The sequence below is a fragment of the Mastigoproctus giganteus genome, chromosome 8 (assembly GCF_048544385.1).
Source record: "Mastigoproctus giganteus isolate SK-2022 chromosome 8, ASM4854438v1, whole genome shotgun sequence".
In the NCBI taxonomy this organism is placed as follows: Eukaryota; Metazoa; Arthropoda; class Arachnida; order Uropygi; family Thelyphonidae; genus Mastigoproctus; species Mastigoproctus giganteus.
Window position 1 is genome coordinate 12879085 of NC_143582.1, and position 18794 is coordinate 12897878.

General features: G+C 36.1%; 1 protein-coding gene across 1 annotated transcript in view; it reads left to right on the forward strand.

Moving 5' to 3' along the window:
* The window catches only part of LOC150081263 (palmitoyltransferase ZDHHC14-like), a 137892-nt gene that overhangs the window by 34769 nt on the left and 84329 nt on the right, over positions 1 to 18794 (forward strand). Inside the window, exon 3 of the mRNA XM_090378995.1 lies at positions 13716 to 13876. Coding sequence (XP_090235121.1) covers positions 13716 to 13876 — 161 coding nt within the window. The remainder of the gene's footprint in view (positions 1 to 13715; positions 13877 to 18794) is intronic.

Genomic DNA, 18794 nt, shown 5'->3' on the forward strand with positions numbered 1-18794 from the left:
GACAGCCACAAGTTGAAACAGCCTTAAAATCAATAATGACCAAGGTAATGGTAATAACAGCAGGAAAGGCATTTGGAAGGTGAACAGGCAAATACAGGATTGATTAAGGGTTGTAATATTCCTGAATGGATACTGTCTAGCCATCCCGAAATATTGAAATGTGGTCAGTTTTATCCAACAGTGAGATCATAACAAGGCAGCTGTTTCTCAAGCTCTCAGCTAAGGAATATCAACTTCAAGGGAAACTGTTGAAGTCTTGGGTAAAGAGATGGTGAAATTACCATTAGTAGTGGCATATGGTGGATGAAAGCAAGCTTTTATGCAGTTCTTCCTTGAATTTATTTAGTCTTTCTACTTCCACAATGACAGATAAAAGTTTGTTCCAGCAATCAACCACTCACTGGCTAAAGGCAAATTTCCACACACCTATTCTGCGACTGTCTCTCCTCAATTTGAATTTAAACCCCCTCAAGTGTGTAATCTGAGCAAGATGAAGAATCTCAGCATTGAGCTTGCTCAAACATTCAAAACCTTATAGACCTCATTCAGATCACCTCACAGGTGCTTAGTCTCCAAATGCTGCAATTTTCAGAACTTAAGCCTTGCTTGATAAGAACATCCCTTTGATCCCCCATCAATCTCGTTGCCCTCTTCTGTACTGGTTCCAGCAGTTCTACACCCTTCTTAAAATGAGACCTCTCCATATACAAGGGGATAATCAATTCCTTGTCCCTGCTAGCAAAGTTCCTATATATCATTGACAAGACCCCATGAGCTACTCTGGCAGCCTGTCTGCACTGCTCTGAAAACTTTGTATCTGACTGCACGATTACTCCCAGGTTTTTTCATTCTCCACTACCCTGAGTGTAGCACCCACCGCACAGTTGGTTGCACATTATGGCCTTAGCTGCTCATGTGCCAAAAAAAACTGAAACAAAACCAAAACCGCACAGTTGGTATGATACTCTGCAGCATACTGTTATCCATATCCAGTACTTTACATTTGTCAATGTTAAACTTCAGTTGCCACTTCTCTGCCTAACTTTTTTAGATCATGTTGCAGCAGTGTACTGTCATTAACAACCCTGCCAACCTTTGTATCATCAGCAGACTTTGACATTAAGCCTAATATACTTTCATCAATATCATTGATAAATATACAAAACAACAATGAGGCCTAACATCGAACCACAGGGGACTCCACTAATAACATTAGTCCACGAAGAGCAGCACCCATTGATTACCACCCTCTGTCTTCTCCCACTTAACCATCCTTTTATCCATTGTAGCAACTTACCCTTAATACTATTCTGCTCCAATTTGTACAGCAGTCTTTCTTGAAATCCAAGTATATGATATCAAAATTTGTTTTGCATCCAGTTCCTTTGTGACCACACTGTAGTATCCAATAAAGGCCAGACAAGATTTCCCCTTTACAAACCCAAGCTGTGTCTGAACTATAACTGCAGGCCTTGTCTAGATGATCCTGTAATGCTTCTTTAACCAGTGACTCCATTATTTTCCTTGGATCATGTTAACTCCCTGTTAGAGTTTAACTCCCGAAACAGAAGGTCTGTAACAACTCGTGTCGCCCTTTGTGAATTGGGGTTGCATTTGTACCTCTCCAGTCCGTGGGGAAGCTCCCTTGAAACCAAGGATGCTTTCATCATTATGGCTAAGGGTTTGCTTACTTCCTTTGCTGCCTCCATTAATATTAATTTGATAGATCCGTTGGACTCCAGGTGCCATCCTTATATTTAACTTCAAAAATTTCTCTTCTGCTCTCCTCTCAGTTATTACAAAATCATTTAACTCCCTGTTAGGCCAGTAGTTTAACAAAAATGTTAAACTACTGGCCTCCACTTCCCTAGAGAATTTGTCAGCTACCTTAGCAGGATCATCAACAGTCGAACCATCGATATCAAATGGACCAATCTGATTCATCCCCTTACTTCTTTCTATAGTTTACATAAGTAAAGAGGTCTTTTCTGTTTTTCTTTGCATCTTTTGCCAAAGATTTCTCATAATCTGCCTTTTCTTGCCTACCCTCTATTGTGACTTGATTACAGACTACCTTATATCTACCATTGGCTTCTGTGTTGATGATAATTTATGTATTCCATGCATTTTTCTTCCCTGCCACGAATCTCATTAGTTCATCTGACATCCACTTAGGTATAAATCTTGAACGGTATTTCTTAGTTGGTATGAAAAGCCTAGTAGCTTCCATGATTAATTCCTTAAATACTCCGCATTTAGAATTTGCTGTTGGTAACATCATCAGTTAATTCCATTGTATAGAATTTTAAAACTTTTTGAGACCACTATAGTCACCTTTATGAAAGCAAAAAGCCTTCCCTTTGCCCCTGATGGTAGTTACATTTTTAAGTAAATCCCACATCAATATACTGTGATCACCCACCTAGTGGTTCCTTTAACTGCAGATTGTTAATGCATGATTAATCACTGCTGATAATCAGATCAAGAGTATTACTCCTGGTTGCTTCTCAAACATGCTGCTGTAGAAAACAATCATCCAATAAATCCGCAAAAGTCTTCTATTGTGCAAGTGTAAACCAGAATGACATTATAAGGCATTCTGATTTACTGGCTCACTATTTCTCTGTACAGTTCATTGTACTCATTAGAGTCATTATGTCTATAACACACTTCTACTCTCATTTTTGCTTTCCCAGTGCTTATGTCACATCAAACTGACTCGACATTGCACTATTTTGTGTTTTTTAACTAACAGCATAACCCTTCCTCCCTTCCTGTCCTGTCTGTCCTTTATTTACTTGTTGTCTTCTTTTCTGTTACCTTTCCTAAACATCTAATTTTCATTTTCTGGAGAAGTCTATTCTTTCTCAACTTTCTATCCCTTTTTTCCCCTTCCCTGCCTCCTTTCCTCTTTTTTTTTTTTTTTTTTTTTTATGAAAACCCCAAACACGAAAGGTATCAAAACCTATAGTACTTAGTACCGTGCACGGGTTGAAGGAGAAGTATGGGGGGAGGGGGGTGCCGGAAACTTTGCTCTAGAGACTAAACATGGGTTTCACCACTTCAAGCCTCCAATAAGCAAAGTGGTGGTATTTCACCGGTTGATGAAAGTCATCTACCATCTACTTCTCCCCCTTATTCCTGTTCAGTTCTCAAAAGTAGCCTCGGGGTTTTCAGCTAATCCCTGAAAGCTCCAATATAAGAGTCTGATGTACAGTACCTGGCATGCTTTCATGTGGCAGGGGATGAAGGACCAGGTGTCCCCTACCCCCTGGCTGTGAAGTCGCCAGGTGCCAGCACTCAACATTCAACAGAACCACACACGCATGAACACCCACATGTTCACCTACCACTGGCTTTGGCACATGCCCTACAGACAAAACCACGGTGTTAAAAGAAACCCTGGAGACTGCCTGAAAAACAAAAATACTTTGTCCTTTCTTTACTCATTGTACTCCCCATATTCAAATTCTGCATTACTTATATCTGTGTGATATGAGGAATACAGATTACCATGTCTCCGATCCCAACAATATCCACATTTGATGTCTTGACCAGCACTTCAAATTCATTGAATTTATTTATTATACTCCTGGCATTGGTTTACAGGTGGGCCTCGATTAACGCGATTAATTCGTCCCATCCCGCAAGCACATCGCGCAAAACAGAAACGCGTTAATCGAATATCATAACCAATAGGAAAAATTATAATTGGTCCTTGACCTACTGGAATGTCCATAAAGAATTTTAAAAATACCTTTTAAATAACTTTTTAACTGTATATAATGTAAAAGATAATGAAAATAATTATGGAATTAAATGTTTATTGCATAAAACAGCGGTTCTTAAACTGTGCGCCACGCGCACAGTTTCAAGAATATTTTAAATTTTCGAGGGAAACACAGCGATATGCGACATCTGTCGGACACCGCGCGAACTGCTAGCTCGAGGTAGTTCACAGTTTCAGCATTTCTTATTAAGTTGTTTGAACCTAACTACTAAACGAAACTGTTAGGTATTTCTTTTGGTCTGGGTGCGCCTTGAAAAAATTACTAAGACATTAAAGGCGCCGTGAACTGAGAAACTTTGGGAACCTCTGACATAAAATACACAATGAAGCAATTACTGTTGCGGAAATATTTGAACAGTGTTGACTTTCTCTTTTCATCAATCAATTTCCGATAGCCGACAACAATCTTCTCTGGGCCCTGGCAAAATAAATATCGCAGAGAACATCAAATCTTTTGTTTGAGGTTCTATGCGATACGAAAGATTTCATCTAATTATTATTATTATTATTATCCATATGGTGCAAGCCTGAGGCTTATGCTACACCAGGCAAAAAAAAAAAAAAAAAAAATTCTGAATTACCCAAAGAGAGAGAGGTAGAAGGGAATTACCAAGAAAGAGAAGAATGATGATATCCAGCTCAGGACCCTGGGTGTGCCAAGCCCATACTCACCAGATGTGAGCCCCTGGGTGAATTCTTTTACCGTTATCTCCTTTGTGGTAACATTTTCATCTGGCTAATTCAAAAATTTGAATTTTTAAATGCAAGTCTGCATTGACTTTATTAGCAGGAGACAAACACGTCTTCTTCCGATGGTTGATGGAACACACCGAGGTGGGCAGCAGACAAACGTTTGTTTATTAACCGTACGACTCGCAGTAAGCTTAACGTGTGATTCAAATCTTTTTCAACTATCGCATAAAAAAAAAAGATTGCGTTAACTGGAAATTTGCATCGTGTAAAGTGAAAAGTGGTATCATTTTTCAAATAGCGTTAACTGGATATCGCGTTAATCGAACTCGCGTTATGCGAGGCCTAGCTGTATATGCAAGTATACATGCACATGTCCTTACTCTTAGTTACCCTAACACAGCCCATGTATTTACTTTTTCCATGATGACTCCCAGCAGTCTTTGAAAATATATGCTTGACATGCTCTTGTCTAGAGAAAATATGAAAGATACTATGAACACCTGGGAAAGAGATTGCTGTTTTAGGGTTATCTCATGTTCTGGAGCAGTGGTTCTCAACATTTTGTTACTAGAGTTGAACTTGAAGTTATAAGAAACTATCTTCACAGAATGCATAAAGAGTGATTGCCATTGATCTTAATAGCATCTTCCCTCATGGCATGGTACACTTGAAAAAGGTCATGATACCAAAGTGCCTTATCACATAGGTTGGGAACCACTGGTGTAGAAGGCATCATGGTAATGATGCCATCTACACCAGTGATTTCCTCCTCTTTTGAAAGGAGACACCTTGGCTACCCGAATCTTATAGGAATGAGTACATGAGTAGGCTGACCATAATTCCTTGAGGCCAAAATGGTACAATGAACAAGCTGATGCTTTAAACCGAATTCCAAGTTTTCTCAGCATCCTTATGTTTCTAGCTACATAGATGTTGGTTATCACTCCTACCTCTATGAGCAACAGAAAAATAAACATTACAATGTTGACAAACCACTTTTGTTTTATCACTATACCAATTGTCCAGTTTAATAAATTTGAATTCTTTTTGAAAGTCTTTGTGAAATGTGCAATTCCTCCTTTTTGACATTTTAAATTTTGAGGCTTAAAACTTAAAATTATAAAATAAAAACTTTCAAATGCGTGTATGTGACAACTGCCAAGCACACAGAACAAATGCCAATTACAGACTACCGATTAACTACTGACACTCAACACATTGTTGAACTGATGTTAAAGGCTTCTGACAGAAATCATCAGTGTCTTTCAGTCGTGGTGGTAACCACCGGCAGATGGAATTATCGGCATTCAGTTGACGTGCCTCTACCTCTGGTTAAACAAATGACTACTGCCTATAATTGTAGCCATCCTATGATATAATCATGATTATAGGTTGCATTGCACCAATATTTAAGCATTTTTTAAAGTTTCATTTTTGTCCCACTTTAAAAAAAAATATATTTTTACTAAAACGCCACAACATAGCAAAAAAACAGCCTATACATGAGCCCTATGTGAGGCTTTTCGGTGGTGTTCACAGGCCCGAAAATTAATTTTGATGGATGATAATTCTCTTTCTCATAGGTTACAAATTTCCTTAAAATAAGGATATTCTTCTGATGGAGTGGCCAGCAGATCTCTGGGCTTGAGTTCAATTACACATATCTGGGATGTTTTAGGAAGTGAATTAGGGGCACATTGATCTCCTCTGAAAACTCTTTTTTATTCGTTAACAAGGAAAGCTTATGATCACAACAGAACTTAATTTTAATAAATTTTTTGGTGTTGCTTAGTGATTCCAGCTGACCTCTGGTAGTTGCTTTTTACTGACAAATGTTGACATGCACCACCAGTATTTTGAATTTTTAAATCCATGGTCATTTTCCTTGGTGATTTTAATGTTCACAACTCCAGCTGACTTTCGTTTTCTAGTCACACCGACCCAGCTGGTCGAGATGCTGAGGCTTTTGCAATTACTAACGACCTTGCATAGATTGTTCATTTACCTACAAGAATAGCGGACAATCCTAATCATACAGCCAACATTTGACAACAACGCTTGATCTTTTTCTCACAAACAACCCTTCTAAGTACACGGTCGAAGTGAGAGGTCCTTTAGGCACTTCAGATCGCAACTTGGCAATTGTCTCTTCTCCAGTGGAGCCTTTATCTCATGGCTATTCCCAACCTCGTGTTTTTTGGCATTACAAGAATGCAAAATGGGATGACCTGCGAGATTTCTTTTCTTTTCCTTGGTCGGATTACTGTTTCAAAACTTCGGATGTCGACATTTCCTCAGATCATGTCAGTGAAATTATTCTTGCAGAAATGGAATCCTTTATACCACACTCTACTTTAAAATCTCGTCCTTTATCTAAACCTTGGTTTTCCAATAAATATGCTAAGGCTGTTCAAGAGAAGAATGTTGCATATCATAATTGGCTTGTTTCTAATTCTTCAGTTTCATTTTCTGCCTACACCAAAACTCGCAACAATCGTAAAGCAGTTATTAATCAGTCCAAACTAGAGTTTGAACAGGCTAAGAGTAGAAAACTTGCTTCTTGCCCTAATGGTAGCTGAGCATTCTTGTCCCTTGCCAAAGCTATTGGCTGCAACTTTTGCCCATCTCTGCTCCCACCTCTGTCCAGACCAGATGGTTCTGTTGTCACTTCAGCCAAGGATAAAGCTGACCTGCTAGCATCCCATTTTTCTTCCAACTCATGTATTAATGAACTTGGTAAAACACCTCCAACCATTCCCAACACGCTCCATTCAATGCCTCCTGTTGTCTTCCATCAAAAGGATGTCAGAAGGATTTTGATGAATCTTGATGCTAAGAAAGCTGCAGGTCCCGATGGTATTTCTAAACTTCTTCTCAAAACCTGTGCTCCTGAACTTACTCCTATTCTTTGCCGCCTTTTTTCACTTTCTTATTCAAAAGGTGTTTTTCCTTCTGCTTGGAAATTTGCTCATATCCAGCCAGTTCCTAAAAAGGGTGACAAATCCCTCCCATCCAATTATCGTCCCATTGCAATTACTTCTACTCTTTCTAAAGTAATGGAGAAATCAATTAACCGCCAACTCTTAAACTACCTAGAAACCTTCTGTCTGATCAAAGATTGCCAGTATGGATTCCATCAGTGTCGATCCACTGGTGATGTTCTGGCTTATGTTACCCATTTATGGACTAATTCAATGGAAAGGTTCGGTGAAACACAAGTAGTTGTTCTTGACATCTCAAAGGCTTTTGATCGTGTTTGGCATAAAGGTCTTCTAAACAAGCTTCCATCTTATGGTTTGCCAACTGTTTTTAGTAATTGGTTATCCAGTTTTCTCTCTGATCGCTCACTGAGGGTGATAGTAGATGGCTCTCTGTCTTCTAACTTCTCCACTAATGCCGGTGTCCCCCAAGGTTCAGTTCTTTCCCCCACTCTTTTCCTCTTGTATATTATTGACCTTCTTCCACTGACTGGAAATCCTATCCAGAGTTTTGCCGATGATAGCACATTGCATTCCACTTTCCATTTTGAGAAACCTTGCCCTGTTCAATCAGCTTTAACTTCTCGAAAATCTGCTACCAGTTCCTTAAATGCTGGTCTTCAGGTAATTCTCCAGTGGGGCAAAGACAACTTAGTTGATTTCAACTCTTCTAAAACTCAGTCTTGTCTTATATTTCACAAAAAGGATTCTTCTGCTTCTATGCTTATCTTTAGTGACACTCCGATTTCTAGGCAAAATGATATATCTCTTTTGGGGATTACCCTGACTTCTAATCTCTCTTCACAAGCACATTACAAATATTGCTTCCTCTGCATCTAAAAAACTTGGTTTTCTCTTTCGCTCTCAGCGTTACTTTTCTTCCAAACAGCTGCTCACTCTGTATAAATCTCAAATCCGACCTGCCATGGAATATTGTTCCCACATCTGGGGTGGTGCCCCCAAAACCTCTCTCAGGGTTCTTGATTCCATTCAGAAGAGTACAGTTAGGTTAATTAATGATTCTCCACTCGCTTTCTCATAGACGTACTGTTTCTGCTGCATGCCTCTTTTACAGATACTTCCATGGGCACTGTTCTTCTGAATTGGCTTCTATAATTCCCGTTCTCTCTTTCAAAACAGTCCGAACACGTGCCGCCACCAACCACCATCCATTTACTGTCCAACTTCAAACTCACAGGACCAACTTTTCATCTTCCTTGTTTATTCATTCAACTGCCGTTTTCTGGAACAACCTTCCTTCATACATATTTCCTGAAAATTACAGAAGTTCAAGTCCAATGTTAACAAATATCTTCTTTCATCTTCTCAACCTCCAACCCAAGCACGGTACTAAGTACTATAGATTATAATACCTCTCGTGTTTGGGGTTTACATAAAAAAAAAAAAAAAAATGTATATGTATACCTCATAGATTTGATTCTTATCTGCATTTTCTCCCCATGTATCTGTAATAGGTTACAACAAAATAATTTTATTAGTATTATTATTTATATTAGAAATATTTTTTTTTTCTGCTTCTTTGGATGTGGAGATGGTAATCAAACAGGAATTGATTACCATCAGTGAGAAATTTATATATTGTACTCTTGTTATTTAATAAATATTGCTAGAATAACTGATTTATGTGTTTAATGCTCTCAACTCCATGCTATAAAATAATCATATATTGGGGAGGGGAGTCGTGAATCAACAGACCAAAAAACAATTGTCATTGACTACAAATTCAACTATCAGAGATCAGTTGGGGCCAAGAAGAGTTGAAAGAAAATGTTTTCACCAAAATTGATTCTGTTGTGATAAGCTTCCCTTGTAAGATCTCTTGTAGAGGAATGGGATTTATTACCAGAAGACCTTATCACCAGCCTTTCAGACATCATGAGAACTCACTGTGACAGTAATTTGACTGTTAGTTGCTGATCATCATCAGCCATTTTCAATCCACTGCAGGATGAAGGCCTCTCCAACAACCTTTCAGTTCCTTCTGTTTTGTGCAATGGCCATCCATTTACTTCTCACAAACTCATGAATTTCATCTGTCCATCTCCGTTGTTGTCTTCCAGGTTTTCTTCTCGCTCCTCTTGGGGACCATTCTGTTATTTTCTTAGTCCATCTGTCATCATGTCTTCGAGTTATGTGTCCTGCCCAAGACCATTTTAGTTCTTTAGTTTTGATAAGAATGCCCTTTATTTGAGTTTGCTGTCTAATCCATGTGTTTCTCTTCTTATCTAACAGTCTGATTCCCAATATAATTCGTTCCATTCTTTGCTGTGTAGTTCTCAGCTTCTCTTCCATTCTTTTGCCAAAGTTTCACTTCCATAAGTCATGGTGGGGAGTATACATTGGTTCGTTGTTTTACGTTTCAGACAAATTGGGATATCGCTCCTCAGTATGTGACTATATTTCCTGAATGCTATCCATCCAAAATTTATTCTTCTCTTGACTTCCAGCCATTTATGATTATTACAGCTAATGACTGTTCCCAGATAAGTATATGACTCCACCTTTTCAATTACTGCTCCTTCAATCATTATATCCCTTTCTGTGTCAAACTTGTTCATCATTACTTTTGTTTTAGCCATATTCATCTTTAGTCCAAAATCCTTACTAACTCTGCATAAATTATTAAGATTTTTCTCTAATTCTTTGGGATTGTGGCTTATGACCACAATGTCATCTGCAAATCGTAAATGGTTTAGGTACTCTCCATTCACATTGACTCCTTTCTGCGACCAGTCTAATCTTCTGAAAGCGTCCTCAAGGGCAGCAGTAAACAACTTCTGAGATATTGTGTCTCATTGTCGAACTCCTTTCTTAATTTTAAATTTACTACTTTTGTCCAGTCTAATGAAGGAGGTAGCGTTCTCATATATTTTCTTCAAAATCATAAAATATGGGGTATCTATGCCTTGTCTTTCCAGTGCCCAAAACATTGCCTTATGCTGTATGGTGTCAAATGCCTTTTCATAATCCACAAATGCCAGGCATAATGGTGTTTTATATTCATTTGCTTTCTCCATTAGCTGTGACATTACGTGAAGATGATCCATAGTTGAGAATCCTGTTCTAAAGCCAGCTTGCTCTTTCGGTTGGTTCTCATCAAGTATTCTTTCTAATCTGTTAGTAATGACCCTTGTGAACAACTTGTAGATGTGGGATAACAAGCTAATTAGTCTATAATTTCCAATTTCTGATTTATCTCCTTTCTTATATAGCAAAACTATGATTGCATTATTCCACTCCTTAGGCATCACACCTTTTCTAATGCATTTTGTGAAGAGTCTTGCCAGTTTCTGTGTCATGTCTCTTCCTCCCAATTTTAACAACTCTACAGTAACTTCATCTTCCCCTGGGACTTTCTGATTCTTCATTTTCTTCCATGCATGTCCTACCTCATCAGGAAGGATATCGGGTATGTCGTATGTGTTACTAATTTGCGATACATCTTCCCTACTGCTGGCATCATTCCCTCGTTCCTTGTATAACTCTTTATAGTACTCTTCTGCTATTTGAATTATGCCTTCTCTGCTATTTATAAGTACACCATCGCTATTCTTCAGTTTCAGTATCATTTGTCTTCCTGTATTACTGTTCATGGCTGCTGATTTAAATCCTTTGTTTTCCCTTAATGCTTGTTCTACTTTTCTTGTGCTTAATTTTCTTATGTCCTCTCTGAGTCTCTTTCTAATAGCTTTGCATAACTCAGTATACTCAGTTTTCTCCTTGTCAGTGTTTTTCTTGCTCTTCATTTGTCATCTTCGGTTCATCATGACAAGTGTTTATTGACTAATTTTTTCTTTGGATTTCTTTTTACCTAGTTGCTGATACTCATATTAAATGTATGGATTAGCAGAACCTCCACCTGAGGTTTTGGTAGTTATGATCTCATGATTACAATTCATTTTTAGGTTAGGAAATAAATAAGATTAGGTTTTAGAAAGGATTGAAAGTGACTAAGATCATCTCATTGGAAAATGACTTGAAAATCACTGTAAACCTGTAAAAAAAGAGTAATAAAAAAGAAAACCTGTCTCACTGAAAAGTGAATGAGGATGTTGGAATATGACTTCACAACCAACTAGAGAAAGGTCCAAGGTCAACTGCTGTCCCTTCGTTTCACTGGTGGTGCTTGGTGCATGTTGTCTGCATGTCCAATCTCGTTATTTAATAGTCACTCTTAGTATGTAAACACTAGAAAGAAAGGAATGATTCACATCCACTAGATATGTATAACTGGATGAGTCTGCTCATGTTGTTGACAAACTGAATCAATATTCTGCCTCAATGTTTACATGAGGGATTTTTTATGAATGGGCCAGAAGTATAACAAATTACAGGAAGCTAAATGATTTTGTGATAACTGAGATGAAAGTGGAAGAGAAATTGTTGAAGCCAAATGTAAATAATGCAACTGGGGCTGATGAGATCTATCCAATTATGTTATGAGAAAGACAGCAAAACAGAGCAGTAAACCTTTAGCTATAATTATGAGAGTGTCCCAGGGTGCTCTCATAATTATGGCTAAAGGTTTGCTACCCTGTTTGCACTTCTCTAGCCCTGTGGACTAGAGATGAGGATCAAAGAATAACATGAATAATTACAGACCTATTTGTTTAACTTCAATTCCAGAGAAAATAATGGAGTCTAGTTACTGCATTACAAAAGTAATGCAGTACCATCTAGACAGGAATACAGTTACACTGCAGTCACAGAAGGGGTGATCTTATCTGACTGGATACTATAATGCAGTAAAAAGGAACTGGATGTAAAAAAAAAAAAAATTATTTTGATACATTGTATACTTGGATTTCAGAAAAGTTTTTAATTTTGCTGCACATAAAATACTACTTGTAAAGGAATAAGAGAAGTTTACCTCAATATATGTAGAACACTTCCATGTAATACTCTCCAGAAATTAAAACGAAAACAATTAAAAAATCGAAAATCTTACATTACAGTAAGAAATAATTAAAAATCAAATGAACACAATTAAAAATCAATTTAATGCAATTAAAAATTAAGTAAAAAATTAATTTAACGAAAAAAAAAAATTGCAAAACTATTTTTCTTCCTGAAGCTGACAATACTTTTCGACCGTATGTCGTGATCATGGGAATGAAAATTACTGAATAGGGGTGAGCATGGAACTTAAATAGGGATTATTTATCTTTGCACATGGTCTTTTAAAAGACCACGAATCGGAGATTAAATATGGCCGGCGAACATTAACAGAATTCTCTTGTAATTTAATTTTGACGGTTTCTGCAATTAATAGTCTCGTATAATTAAGTTGGATATTAAGTATTTTGGCCTCGTTAAATAAAAAAGTATCTTTTTCATTAATGGCATGAAAGGCTAATTCTGACGCTGCTGAACGAGAATCACGAACTGAGGCAATGAGTTGATTAACACAGAAATTCAGAGGAAGCCGCGTAGAACCCTGATAAGACGAGTAGCAAACACCGCAAGAAATGTATACTAAGTCATTTATTTGTGTTGCGAATGAGGAAAGGACTGAATGATTGTTCAGTATAGTGTGTAAGTTCCGTATTGGCCTGGCTACAATTTTAAATTCGGTATCTTTTAAAGAATCTGTTAAATTGTTTTAACTTATGTTGTTTTAACTTAGCAGATTCTTTAAAGATACCAAATTTAAAATTGTAGCCAGGCCAATATGGAAATTACACACTATACTGCACAATCACTGAACAAGTTATTGTTCAGCAATTGTTCAGTGCTGAACAAAGAAGTTAAACAAAGTTTTTATGAATTTTTTAAAAAATCATATTTGATTTTTGAAATAATTTTTCTCTAATATTGAGTAATCAAGTCAAAATAAGAAAACAATTAATATTTAAAAGCATTTATCTACATAGTTTTTATTTTATGAATTTTCAAAATTTCATCAAACTCACTCCGCAGAGCCTATGCTAGCAAAAAACCCACTGTGCAGAGTCCAGATATGTTTAAGAAAACTCACTCCAGAAATGATTAGAGATCAGTTGAGAAAGAGGAAATTGGAACTGTTTTTAACTCACTGAACAACAAGATAGTGAACAATAACTTAACAGTTGAAGAACCCTTATTAGCTGTTTCTTTCCTTTAGTTCATTGGAATTAGTAAGCTAATTTGAATTAGTACACTGTTTAATTGCATTTTCAGTTATCTAGTAATAAGCATTATTTAGATATTCACAGAAATCACATTGTAAAAAATTATTATTTCATTTTATATAGCTGTCCGTATCTGCTTAAAAAAATCAATATAGCAGTTCCAATAGTTGCTGCAGTTTTGTTTCTCTTTGTTATGTGTGCATTGTTAAGGACTAGTTTTAGTGATCCTGGTGTTATTCCCCGAGCCTCACCTGATGAAGCTGCTGATACAGAAAGACAAATAGGTAAGAGTAATCTATATACAAAAATTTAGAGCAAAAAGAATTTTTATATATATAATTTCCTGCAACTATTAATATCCTGATAACTTTACATTGTTCCTTACTTTATTTTATAACCTTTCAGAGAAAATCATTCTTATTCCCAAGTCCTGCCTTAGGGGAGAATTATCACATTAGTTAGAAAGAAAACAAGAGGAATGAGCAGATGTGCTTAATACTTATAGTGTACTAATTAGACAATATTCATTCACTGTTTTAATTGAAAACAGTATAAACACTATTTTTATTTCTGTAGGCAGTGTCTAACCTTTAAAAAAAAGTTTATTATTATTGTAAGTCACCTCAAGGATTGTCAGCTCTTCTGATTTAGGCAGGAAGCATCCTGTTTTTAACTCTTTCTATCCCTCCCGCTCCTCCTGATTTTTTTGTGAAGAACTTGAAATTGCAGTTGAGCCTTTTGTGGACAAAACAGTAAACAAACTGCGTACTTATATAAATCCATACAAATTTGATATATTTATTTCTGCTTCATTATAGTGAGTCACAACATTAGACAGGCTTGCTTATAATTTGTTAATTAAAAAAGAAACTCCTGTTTGAAATTCAAGTCTCATCATATACCAAAAGTAATAGATTACTGCTTCGGCTTATATAAGTTCTTTCAACAGTTTATTATGTTTTTTGTGTGGCTGAATAATCTGCTTATTGATAATTAAAATGAAACTAAAATCATTAAAAACTAATGTCACTTATGTATTATTATTATTATTATTATTTTTTTTTATATATATTTTTTTACATACAGTTTTGTTATAAAGTTTACATCCTAAAAGATGCTTTGCACCATCTATTTGCATTCCATTCATTAAGTAGCTAGGAATAAAAAATACAGGCAGTTTGCTGCCATTGATTAAGGTGTTATCTTCAGTAAATTATCAATTTTTAGTTTGATTTGTTTGGTTGTTTATAATGTGCATGACGACACCTAAGGTATGAGATGTCAGTATATCAGGTATGTTGCTTGTATCTATGGTCAATTTGCCTATTTCCTGGGGAAGGGAAAATATGAGTAAAAACCTTATTTCCCTTGCCCAAGATCAACTAACTTGGCTTCACTACAGTTCAGAAGTTCACATTGAAATAGAATTTGAATTCAGACCTTTTCTGTACAGTGCGGAAGAACAACAATCATAGGCAATTACAAAGCTTTGTATCAGCTTCAAAGGGCTTCAGTTTAAGTAGTTGGTTTTCTGTTATAACAACTATTCATCCTGTCAATTTGTGGATTTATTTATCTGTTAGTTTTATTTTCTAGATTTACTGGAGAAGACCCAAACAAACTTTCTCTGGGTTTCAATCTTGCTTTCACTGACATTTTGAAATCTATTTGCTGTTGTAACAATGTAATCCTGTTTATGATTTCTTACTTTATCTTTTAGAGATGCTACAATGGCGATCCCACAGAAAGTTGCACATTTATTCATTGATTGCTGAATAGATTTGTCATTTGCTATCCATTTGGGAAGTCTAGGGCCTTATTCTTGTCAATAATGAGAATGTTTTGAACCTTTTTTTTAAAAAAAGACTTAGTAAGCCAGTCTTTGGTGAAGCAGTAATATTTCCCTTAGGATTTTTGTTTTTCAAGCACACAAATTGGCCATACAATATACTTGGTTTATATAACTATATGCTGATACTTTGTCATCTGAGTTTTGTGTGGTGATTGGTCCAGTTCAAGAGTGCAACAGCACACAAACTCTCTCAGTGTACTGTGGTTCAACTCTGCGACTGCTAAATGCAATTAACGATTGTATTTATAATTTATTGTAAACTCCTCTGACATGGTTGCTGTGCTGGAGTATAAACATGAACATACTTTGGATGATTGTTATTTATGCCAGCATATTTGAGAAAGCACAAAGAGCTGAAATATTCTCACTCTGTTTCTCACCAAAGTTCCAGATTGCTTTAAAACTTCATGGGACAAGAACCAATACTAGATAGTGATCACAATGCCATAACATGAATAGTGTTCAGAAAAATTTCTATGATCATAGACAAAGGTGATGGCTTCAGTTTCAGAGTTGAGGGTTGGAGACTATAGTGCATTGAGATATTTCTTGGATTCAGTTAACTGGATGGACAGCTATATGACATTGGATAAAAATTCATTATGGTAAGTATTCAAAGGATTTGTTATGGATGCCACAGAGGCAATTGTTCAAGTGGAGAAATTCTACAAAAGATAGATATCAAAATGGACCACAAGAGAGGTTAGAGTAAATCAATATCAAAGAATATCCAAGTATGGGGACAGAGAGTTATATGTGAATACAAAAAAACTGAAACAATAGGTCCCTCACTTGATTGAAGTGAATCATAGAAAGCCCAATAGAAGTGGCAAGCAAGTTTTTTTTTTTTATTTATTTATTTATTTTTTTTTTAACAATCAGGTTTTTTTGAGAAAACATCCGACATTTATCTTCACCATGCCTGTGTGTCTGCATCTAGCAATTTGATTCCCCGTGGATGGATTTTTGTGAAATTGTATATTTGGTTCTTTTAGAAAGATCCATTGAGCCATCCCAAATTTCATTAAAATCAGACAAATAGAAACCCATCAATTATTTTATTTATTTATATATTTTTTTCATACGTATTGCACAGGCTATCCATATATTGGATGTTACATCTGAAGCACTAGATATTGTGATTGTTACCAAGCACTGATTGAAGAAATTATTGGACAATATGATGGATGTGCAAAAAAAGAAATGTTCTTGGTTTAGGCAGTGTGAATATTAAAGAAAATTTTTTTGTTATAGTTTACTAAATAAATAAATCATGAATTATTACTATTATCTTATTATATTAATCACAACAGAAATGTGAAATGCATGTTATATTTCAATTGTTATTAAAATCCAGGAGGAAATAAAACATTGAATGAACATTATGAAACATTAATTTTATAATTCTTTGAGCAAATATTACAAAATGGCAAACAAATATTACTTTGTGAAGTATGTCCGGTGAAATCAAACCATTGGTTTTTATATATTATTAGTTAATCAATTAGTAATTAATTATTGTACTTACCAGCCCATAAGGTGTACCCCCAGAAAATGTTGCCTAAAATTGCCCTGCATCTTATAGTCCTAAAGTATACCAGATGCATGTATTTATTTTCTCCAATCTCCCCCCCCCCCTTTTTTTTTTCTTTGGGGGGTCCAGCTATATCTTGAAATGGTCACAATCGTGCTACACCCAGCTCTTCTTAGTTGCACTCCTACTGATGTGGGGGGGAAAATGCAAAAAATCACAAGTGAATATACAGTAAATTTACTTTTTATTATCAAAATTCTAACTCATATTTCAACATGATGGGAATCCACTTTCATATTTACCACTTTTGAGAACAAAAACAGTAAATATGATCACATGACATTTATTCATTAACATATATTAAATTTATTTTATAGATATAATTTAATTTTTTTTATTACAAGCACTTGCAAAGACAATAATTCCTTTTACATAGCAAAAATGTTTAGTTGTGCAGGTCAACAGTGGGGATATATTAATTCCAGCAGCTGATGGATATGCTCCTAGGTGGCATGGTACATTTTCAACCTGATATGTGGCACACTGCAGGAAAAGGTTGGCCATCTAATTATTGCTTAGCATATTCGAAAGAGGGTTTACATGTCTCGCTGGAACTTGTTCTTTATTTTCCCAAAATATAAAAATAAAATAAAATAAACTCTACTTCCTTCTAGAAATCATTTTTTGAAAAAGCATTACAGGGCATTGCCATGTAGCTCAGTATATGAGACTCTGACTACCCCTCTTGCCCTGCATCTTCACACTGAGTTCGACATGTGCAACAATAAGCAGAGCAGTTAGTCTGAATTCCAAGTATTATTAATCATTTGATTGACCTTATCCATGACTGAAGAATCTGTAATCCCATCAGTGAGTCATCAGTGGAGAAGAAGAACATTTATTTAGTAGCTTATGTTTCTGTGTTTCATGCAGTAGAGTAGTTTTGCTAGAAATTAGTATTTCTGATGAAGAGGTTTCCACACAGTGTTGACTTCAAATTGAAGGTGTTAAATTATGCACAGAACATGAAAACCAAACAGTTCAAAGACATTTCAGTCCTCCTCCTCTGAGAAAACAATACCTTTATTTGTGCATTTCAAATATGTGCTATAAAATATTTTTTCCAAAATTAGGATGTGGCTTATGGTCTGCAGTGTCTTATCATCCAGCAAATATGGTATTTAGTTTTCAATTTTGTTAATCATAGAAAAAGAAAAAAATCAATTAAATATAATATAACTTTATATAAAAATATAATGTGTACCAGCTAACTTGTTAGTAGTAGTAGTAGTGGCATGTGATGCAAGAAAGCAAGTGTATGAGCTTATGAGCATCAGCCAAAAAAAAAAAAAAAATCACACCATTCCCTCCAAATGCCTGTCCAGTTCCTCCTTAAATTTATTCAACCTATCAACTTCCACAATGACAGATGGAAGTTTGTTCCAGCAATTAACCACCCGCTGGCTAAAGGCAAATTTCCGCACATCTATTCTACATCTGTCTTTTCTTAATTTGAATTTATGCCCCCTTAGGTTTGTAATCTGAACAAGTGGAAGGATCCCATCAGAATTCAGCGTGCTCAACCCATTCAAGGCCTTCTACACCTCAATCAGATCACCGCGCAGGTGCCTAGTCTCCAGCCACTGCAGTTTGCAGAACGTAAGCCTCTCTTGGTAAGAGAGGATCCCTTCATTCCCCTCACCAATCTTGTTGCCCTTCTCTGTACACGCTCAAGTAAATCTACATCCTTCCTAAAATGAGGCCTCCAGACCTGTACGCAGTACTCAAGGCGTGGCCTGACCATTGCCTTATACAG